At 39.0% G+C, this 10,142-nt stretch overlaps 1 protein-coding gene across 2 annotated transcripts in view; it reads right to left on the bottom strand.

Annotated features, from left to right (window-relative positions):
• The window catches only part of fto (FTO alpha-ketoglutarate dependent dioxygenase), a 569,808-nt gene extending 560,268 nt beyond the window's left edge, over nucleotides 1-9,540 (bottom strand). For both annotated transcript variants that reach the window (XR_013203652.1, XM_077228927.1), the window contains exon 1: nucleotides 9,381-9,540. Coding sequence is in view for 1 of the 2 variants with exons in the window: in XM_077228927.1 (XP_077085042.1) it covers nucleotides 9,381-9,458 (78 nt within the window). In the remaining variant the exon portion in view is untranslated. The remainder of the gene's footprint in view (nucleotides 1-9,380) is intronic.
• Between the last annotated feature and the right edge of the window lie 602 nt (nucleotides 9,541-10,142).

Consider the following 10,142-nt stretch of genomic DNA (forward strand, 5'->3'; position numbering starts at 1 on the left):
GAGCGAGAAACATAGCCAGAAACAGAGAGAGAGGGATTTTTGACAGTAAAATTACCACAAGCATACCAATGAGTGTTCAATAGGCCACCGCTCACAACCAAAACTCTGTGTGTGTGTGTGTGTGTGTGTGTGTGTGTGTGTGTGTGTGTGTGTGTGTGTGTGTGTGTGTGTGTGTGTGTGTGTGTGTGTACTGGTAAAGGCAGAAGAGACAGTAATGAGAGGCCAGTGTCATGCATCAGTGGTCATTCAAGCGCTCTCACTTTCACTCCTCCTGTTCCTCACCTTGAAACAAAAGCATCACAAACTAGACATTTGACAAGGTGTCATTTAACCTGTTGATATGGTGTTGCCACTCTTTCAAAATGCCAACAAAAGTTGTGACGAAGTGAAGAAAACAATGGCCTTGTACATACTGCAGCTAAATATGGATGTCACTCCTGTTTCTGAATGCGTATTGCTGTTCACTTCACAAAGAGTTCAGTCCATTACAGGAATGACAACCACATTCAAACTGAACTTACTCCTGAAAAAATCTGAAAGTGACCTCATTAAAGTAAGTGATTAATAAATTCTTCAAAACAATGCTAACTGGTAAAAAAAAACAGCTCCCCATAAAGGACAAGCGAAAGATTTGAAAAAAATTGATTGACAAATGGGAAAACATCTCCAAACCGGTTAAACAATTGGTATCCATGAGTAAGTTTTTTTGGTTTACAACTGTGAGAAGTCAAAATGTTGCAATGGTTATCTCGATCATCCCAATTAACACACACACACACACTTTACCAGCATTTCTGCAGTAACATTATATTTTGATCATCATATTAGATGATGACTTAATTTCAAACAACAACCAAAGCCTCATTTTCAATCTTAAGCATAAAAATGTAAAAGATTTATTTTCCAAATTGATTAAACACAAACCCCGGCCTACAGCTGATTTCATCGGTCAACTCAATTATGCAGTAACCCGTCAAGAAAAGTTCAGATTTCAGAAAAATCACGATTAACTAATGATTTACAACCAAATAAATGTTGATGACCATTGACTTATATTGTTTAGTCTGTCTTTTCTTTTAAAATATCTTCTTTTGTGTTTCACAGAAGACAGACAGGTTTGGAATGACATGAGGGTGAGTAAATGGCAGAATATTAATTCTTGGTTGAACAAAGAGATGCATAAATTTTACACTAAATAAATAATATGATCACTGAGTAGGGATGGCGAAAACTAAAAATTTCTTGACCGACCACCGAGCCTCATTAGCCGGTTGAAACCGGTTAACCGATTAGTTTAAAATATAAAACAGTTTTTTAGTTTAAAATAATTACAGCCATTTCGAGCCACGCCTGCAATTTCGCAACTCTGTCGCATCTCTCTGCCGCTCTGCCTCCCGCTCACACATACACACACACACACACACTAATAAAGAAAGATGCTAACAATAATAAAGAAAGATGATGATCATCATCAACATCTGTTACCACTGAAATGTAGATGTAATGTATTTCCAAATCTAAACCCATCTTATGCGGAATGTTGCCTAATAGACTGCAACACAATAAAACCAAATGGATAAAACAGGCACCTTCAGAACGCGTAAAAGACGCACCGGCCAAGGCAGGTCTAACTCACTGTGTGCCTTCTACTGTATTTAAGCACTGTATCACACAAGTTGAAACTTACATCTGTGTCATTCTACTTTTCTTTGCACGCTTCATCCTGTCGTCTGCCCTGCCTGTAGCCTTTACTTTTCGCAAACCTTGTGAGCGCGCGAACTCAAACGCTGTGACCTCGTGCCAAATGTTTTTATTGGTTTATTAAGTAAAAACAGGCGAGTTATGACAAATTGAGTTTGAGGGATTTGTTCACTTCACACAAAAATATCTTGGAATGAGACGGCTAACTGTAGTAGCGTTTAGTCCACTGTCTATAATAGCCTAATTTAGAGATCACTTTTTTTTTTAACCGACTACCGACAACTTTGATCGGTTAACGTTGATACGGTCAACCATCTGTCAAACGGTCATCGGTTAGCATCCCTATCACTGAGGTAAAAAAAACACTTTGTTTGGAACAATATCTTTAATGTGAGGATCAATTCCCTTGATACAAAATAATCATTCAAAATATTGATCAATCAACCCATCTAAATTAAAATAAGTTTACATTATAAGCAACAGCAGGTAAAAATCCATCCAATTCATCTGAGAAGCCTCTAAAAGCCTCCTGGTTCTACCTCTAAATCCATTGCCTGTGCGCACCCGCAGCAGTCGGTTGGCAGGGCAGGATACATTTTCCTGTCTGGCGCATGCAGACATAAAGCATAGCCTTCCAACTGGTACAACTATGGGGCAGTGCCTCGTCACCCATTGGGCATCCACACACACACACACGCCAGGTGCTCAGGCCCATTTTAACTCCCCTCATTTTTAGAACATAACTTATGATGTACAAATTAAGAGTTAGTGTTTACAGGCTCTAGTGAAAGTGGCCTCCTGTAGTTCCAGTGAAAGAGGGACTTTGGACTGGCAATAGGAAGCAGATGTTGGGCAAAGGGCTGCCATTAGCTAGTTTCCCTTTACAAGAAAAGGTGAGCCATTACACAAGAAAATAAATTCACAAATAAACAGCGAAGAAGGGGCCTGCTGTTCAGTGGAGCAGCCAGATGGAAAAATTATAGAGTGATTTTTCTTATTTTTTGACATTCCATGTTACTGCATTATGCAATGTTAAAAAAAAGAATAAAAATGTAATAGTTATAATATTTCATTAATCATTTATTTATATATGAGAAGAATACTGATCACAAGGCTTTTTTAAACTAATTTGAATGGAAGCCAAGCCCCTTAGGACTAAACTGTTGAGGTCTAGGTTACAAGGTCAATCTTATGTTTATTCAAAGCATTTTTGAGGTGACCCTATTGTAATTGATCACATTGATTATTGACTATACATCACCACTGATCAGCCAATAGCTGCCAAATCAACCCCTATGAATGTTCAAGAGCTCCCCCTTGAGCCATACATAACTGAGGCATGTTTGGGCCTTACTTTGCACGTAAGGCCCTGTTTAGCCTACACCTGGTATTGAGAAGAGTTTTGGTAAATCAGTTCACATTCCTGTTTGCACCTGGCGTTTTAATCAATCTATTTTGTCCACTTTCAATTAACCACTTCCTGATTTCGTTGAAGGGAGAGTCGATTGGCAGTTAAATGTATGTTTTTATTTTCCGATATAATGTACAAAATAAGCTCAAGCAATTTATATGAATGCAACCAGAGACGACTGATAAATGCACGGAGAGCGTATAGCCACAAGACCATGCCGAACGCTGTGAGTGCGTGTTAGAAATCGTAGAAGAACGTTGTGCTTGGTACATTTATGTCTTCAAACCAAACTTCGGTCTGCAGCCACCAAAGTTTGAATCCCGTCTGGCGAGCGCACTTCCCATAACGTTTACTCTTGTTAGTTCAGTATGCGGAGAGTAGGTGTAGGTCTTTTTGCGGCTGTTGGAACACATTCGACCATATGAACCTTTACACTAGAAAAGCAAACCGGTCGAAAGCGTTTTCGAGGCTACCTCTGGAAGTGGTTGAAAGTGGACTAGCTCAATGTTTTAGACCCCGTTTACACCTGTATTTAGCGTCGTCCCCTTGTGATCGGTTTGATCATAAATGCATCTTAAACAGGGATTATTGTTATCGAATTGAGTTTACAGCTGGTCACATAAATTTGTAAAAAATTAATACAAATCCAATCTACTCTAATGCACTACATGCAAATACAGTATAACGGCCTAATATGTAGATGCATTTGACACGGCTCACAAAACTAAAAATAGGTGGCTTCTCGGATTGCTTTCCGTCTCAAATGCATATTGGATGGTATTGACAGATATGCATAACCAAGAATAAAAACCAACTACAAGTAACATTTTAACGCAATTCGATTTAAAAATAAAATCTAAATGCTACAATGAAGGTGAATTCAAATGACAAATCCCACCTAATGACTCATAAAACCAATTACAATCTTAGACAGACTATAAAAAGAACATAAAATCTGATCAGCCCTTTTAAGAAGAAACAATCCTGAAGGCCAACTTTAGAAATGAATGTCTTTATAAAAATGGCTTTATTAAATAGAACCATAAAGAGGGTCAGACACCAAACTGGATGTTCATAATGTGCATAATATGGGCCTATATAATACAAAACCACATGAATATCTGATAAAGCATGAACATCAGCCTGAGCCTATATGATCAATATTCTTAGTAAATGCAAATAAGATGTAATGGAAATGAGGGAAATAACCATAAAAGGCATTTACGAGATATGAGTGGGTATGCGTGTGTGTGTGTGTGGTGGGGGGGGGGGGGTTGGGGGGTTACTGGACCTCTTGATGATATAAAGGTGAAAAGCTTCACAACAAACAAATCAACCTTAATCCACACATTGGATCAATGCGCCTGCTATAGGCCTCAGGGTCGCCTTATATTACTCCTCAAACTTCATATTCACTCATTGATTTGCTTTTCAGAATAGTATATCACTGAGCTCCAATGGGAGAACGGATAGAGACAGGGGCCAGGGTCAAGCACAGCTCGCATACATGTTAGCGTAATATTGATGTCCCAGCAGAAAGAAATGACTAAATATCCAGATCAATATCTAGTTTCCCTGCAACAGCAGAGCAACGAGGTGGGGAAATATAAATATACATCTTTATGACCACAGAAGCCATCATAATGAGAGAGCTGAATGAATGTTTCCCTTAAGGTGAAGTGTTTGATTAGCAGAGGGCAGAGGTTATTGCCGATATGCTGATACAGGAAAACGAGACTGATGGCTCAGGCCGGGCAGGGGCTGCGGAGAAGACAGCAGAACAGGGCTGAGCTGATGTAAGGCCTGTTTGTACATATTAATCGAGCTTTAAGCCATTAGTGATGAAGCGGATTTCATAATCAGGTGCTAAGGGCTTACGGAAGGAACTGGAGCATTCATGAAAAAAAGTTCGGAAAGAACATAGGATAATCTGAGGATGTACCTCGTCACTAAGTAAACATTTTCATCTTAGACACAAACTTTAAAAGTTCATTTAAAAAATTGGACCTAAAGATGAACCTTGGTTCAGGTGACTTAAACTATCGTTCAAAAGTTTGGGGTCAGTATGATTTTTTATGATTTTATTAATACTTGAATTCATACTTTTATTCAGCAAGGATACATTAGTTGGTGAGCATAAGACTTGGTGAGCACAAGAGACTTTTTAAAACATTTGAAAGGTAGTGTAATGAAATTTGGGCATAACTAAGGAGTTAGCCAACTATGCTGCATCAGAGTAAATGAATGAAAGATATTACTATTGTGCAATAATAAATGTAATAAAACGACACTTATTAAACACTTGTTACATTTAATTATATATTAGAAAAAAAACTCTAGGCCTAAAAACAATACCTGTATAAAATGAATCCAATAATAATTAAAAACAGCAATAAAAAATTCTCTGAGATGAGTTAAGTGTGAAAACACAGTGAACATCTGCTTCCTCTTTTTTGATGCCTATTGTCATATCAGCCATTCTTTAATTGGAAACAGTTTCACCAGGAGTCCAGTAAAACACAAGTGATCAAGGATCTGGCAAGGCAGGTGTTTTTACTTGCCATTTAGCAGATGGCTTCACCAATGGATATGGATCAGCCTAGACTTATTTACAGCTCCAAACCATTAGAAAAGACAGCGGCACACTCACGGTTCAACTCAAACACAGACTAACTACCATAAAAAAGGCAGAAGAGCAGATAATGTGTTACATCTTAATTAAACAAACACCTATGCCTGTACTTAATCACTGAGTCCACTCACTATCCCTCTGTGTATCATAAAACAAAAAGACTGACTAGGGGACATTCAATGACCACCATCCAACCCTCGACCCTTAAATCACAGGCTTTGTGGGGTCTTGTGCAGGGCCTGTGGGAAGGGAGCAGGGTGGGCTGTGCGTGGCAGCAGTGGAAAGACTGACACGGTGCTGTGACAGTAAGTAATGCGCGTGTGGATTAGCGGTATGATGGCCTGATCAATACCAGCGGTTCCAGCCATTAGGAATGCAGCAGAAAACGACCCCCTATGGCAATAAAGCACAGTGTCCGCCTGCTACTTCATTTGCTGCCTCCATTAGTGTAATGGTATCATTATCAACTGTGGCAGTATTTTTTCTAACACTCCCACCCTCCTTCGTTTCCCTCGCTTGTTTTTCCGTCCTTTCAGATTTCAGGAATCAGAAGTCATGAGCTACACTACACTGCCTCTGTGTATTCTTTCATTTTTTCTTTCTTTTTGCATCACCAGATATAAATCTGCCCCTAGCGCAGCTTGAACACCGGTCTAATTATGTATTCCTGAGTGTGTTTTATGTGGCTGTCCGACACTGTTTCTCTATTATGGACTCATTAATAGGACGTAGGCATACGGTGACGAACAGAGAGGGGGAAAACGACAAGGGGGGGGCAGAAAAGCTGCTGATTACGCCGAAAGTGACACCACCTCCCGCTAAAACACCGGCTCCGACATGACAGCGGCTCGGCATTAGGACCTATAAATCGTTACTTTAACACTAATTTACAGAGGAACATTTTGTGGGAGAAATTGATTAATCAAGACTGGCTGTGTGGCCTCATAATCAGGCCTGAACTGAAGCTAGCTGTTAATTTAACAGAATCGCCAAGGGGAACACAAAACATTTTAATGAGTGTTCAGGAACGAAATAGCCTAAACAGCTTTCTCCAGCAAAACACACGAGCCGAGAAAGCCAATGAGCCGAGAACTCTCTGAAAGATGGGACGGGACGAGTGAAAGCCTCTGAACATCTGGCAACCCTCTGTGCTCCTCACGTACACTGCTGCTGTGAAATAATGAAAATCATTACTTATTTAACAATTTTTGTTTATTTGACTACTATTTTTTTATAAACATTTATTTATTTTAATCAAATGCACTATTTATCACAGTAAAAGATAATCATACCAGGCAGTCATCAACAAAGGTGTCAAAAGCAGCAACGAATGCCAGCAAGGTTGTGAGTGTGAAGAAATGCAAAACATGGTTAACAGATGGAAGGAGGAAAACAACAAGAATTCACTTTTCTATTTCACAACTGTGCGGAAAGAAAAACAACACAGGGCCCTCTGCAAATACAATAAAGAGGCCAAAATGGCATTTATAATTGAATAATACTTGAGTGGGATATTTGTGGTCACCCTGGCAACGTTAAAACCAGAAACTCAGATTGTCCAATGTCTCTTGATAAACTATTAAAACAGTATTTTCGGGTTGAAGGCCATGTAAGGCTACTTCTAAAAGCATGAAGTCAGTTTTTAATAGGCTATTAGCCAATAGTCTCCCTCTTTTAGTCCATGATAATGGAAGTGGTCTTTTTTATCATACACATGTGCCACATATGGTTAGAAAATGCCTGGCAAAGCTTGAATAAATATAATTCCTTTTTGAGAAGGATCGTTCACAGGCTACATCCTATAGGCTAGTTTTGGGGCATAAATGTGCATGTTTATGGCTGAGACAACAATGTACTCTCCTTTATTTATAATTATGATTAAACGGACATGCATTTTATATTAAGGCACCGCAGGAATATACCAGTTCCTCAGTCTAGCTGATCTGCGGTTGTCTGCCCTGATCCCTTTATTTTTGTGAAGGAGAGAGATAAGTTGTGGCAGGGTAGCAGAGCTGTCAGTCTGTCCGTCTCCTGTACAGACCCAAAACTAGCTGGATCAAGTTCTCAGAGAGACAGATTCATCTGGTCCCTGTGGCAGCTGCAATAAAGTGGAGGAACCACACACTACATAGATTCCCTACTGTCAGACATGATCCAAAAGCATGCATCAGAGAGAGCGAGCGGACTAAAACTGAACAAAATAAAGAAAAGGGAACGGGAAATTAATGGTATGGTTCAGGAAAGAGAAATGGGCTGCAAAACTTCTGATAACTAATAACTTCACTGAAGTCATGTCGACTATCAGTATCAAATCAAACACTTTGGAATGCAAACAAAATCCCTAATTAGTATATGTATTTTGACTATCAAACCAAAGCACCTCAACCACAGACAATATCAGAAAGTGACATGTCAACTTGCCAAGTACAATTATAAATAGGCCTACATTTAGCATTGTTATATCCCGGCCTGTTAAACTTTACTTCCATCTATTTAATCAATGATTAGAGACGGGTGCTAGAAATGTTCCTTTATCTCTCATTAAAGGGGCAATATTTGGTCCTGGATTTTATTTTTGATGCATTCTGTACCCTTTAGGAGGACATTTGTTTTATATACATATGAAAAAAACATATAATCCTTTATGACTTCAAACTTGACAGACCTTGTATGGGATATGACCAAATATATCAAAGTGGTATTATTAGATAAGAAATTCACTTCAGGGGTATTTGTTGCTTTGATTAATTGGACACTCTTAAAGAAAACCCTATTAATCTCTGGAATACTTGATTCATATTGGTCATGGGTTTGAATGCATGAACTGATAAAAAGTATACCTGCTTGAATGCAAAAAGCTATATGGTGTTGATGCAAGCGAGATGTTAGTAAAATAAAAACTTCAAATTAATATGTTTCTATGTCCGATCTAACTTCTCATGTAATAAGTGGGATAAACCCCTTCATAACCAGGGTTTATGTTGTAATAAAGACCAATATATCACTGTATCAGGACCAACAAGCTTCACGCCATGATGCTTCACAAAATGACACACTGGAAAAGTTACAAGTTCAGACAAATACAGCTACACCACAACTGTTATTTCTATTACACGGTCTATGCTAAATTAAAAACACGACCCATTTCATTTCCAGACCAGCTCATGGATGAAACACCCGTCAACTCCAAAAACACGACCCATGCTCTTCAATAAATTGGTCAAACATCTTGGGAATAGTTGGTTTAACGTTAGCAGATACACCTGCAGAGTGACAAACACATGGACACGCGTCTTCTCTTGACTTCATTCATTAGCAGCATGATTGAAAGCCCTGTAATGCCGCTACACAAGCCATTCCGGCAAAGTCAGTGTGTGGCAGTCATCAGAAAACACTCCCCCCGCGCTGTGCCTCAACACACACTCGTGTGTGCCGCATGACTCTGTACAGAGAACTCTTGCGATAAAAGAAAGCAAACATTACAGGAGAAATCAGCAGCATCACATGCGCACTTCAAATGAACACACAGCACCAACCAGCGCGTGCAATATCGCAACGGACACGCTGTACGGTGTATTACAAACTCCACAACTACATGTGGTGCTTGGCGAACTGAGAGAATACTACAAGCGATACCTTTCTCCTCTTTTCCCTCTCACTGTCATCCGATCTTTTCATGTTCCTGAAGTACTGTTTACACTGCCTCGGTTTCATAGCGCGACGTGCTGGGCTATGTAGTCTTCAGATTGTGCCGTTAGCGTGTGAAATTTTCTTGAGTGTATTTAAATATACTTTTAGCGATGTTTATGAATTTAGATGAAATGTGAATGGCAATGAACACGTTGCTATTATTTTATCTAAGTGTTTTATTTTTAAGTCGTGCCTGGCATTCCGGCTAGGACTACATTTCACAGAATCCTCGCGCCAGGAAAACCACGCTTGTAATTTGAGTAGAACCGGAAGTGGATATGGGTTAAAAAGCTTCGCAGTTGTGAGAGGTTTGTAATAGATATTATGCGCATGCAGTGGTAGTTGTGATGTTAATAGATTGATTGTCTTACTAAATGTGTCATATTAATAATATTTAACTATCTGATAAAGTTACTTGCCCTACAGTGAGTAATGGGAAATTCAGCTTTGAATAGAGCTTTTTTTGGTATGCATATTCAGAAAGATTACGTTATAAATATCACAGTATTGGGACCAGGTTTTGTGACCTTTCCAAGAGTATTTAAATACATGCAATATAACAAAACACATTTTCAGTATTTTAATAGTATTAAAGTGTAATAATACTGTTATAATGATAGAAAAAATTATAGTGTGTGTGTGTGTGTGTGTGTGTGTGTGTGTGTGTGTGTGTGTGTGTGTGTGTGTGTGTGTGTGTGTGTGTGTGTT

Source organism: Siphateles boraxobius, unplaced genomic scaffold, assembly GCF_051911475.1.
Source record: "Siphateles boraxobius isolate OS27281-9 unplaced genomic scaffold, OSU_SipBor_1 130, whole genome shotgun sequence".
Taxonomy (NCBI): Eukaryota; Metazoa; Chordata; class Actinopteri; order Cypriniformes; family Leuciscidae; genus Siphateles; species Siphateles boraxobius.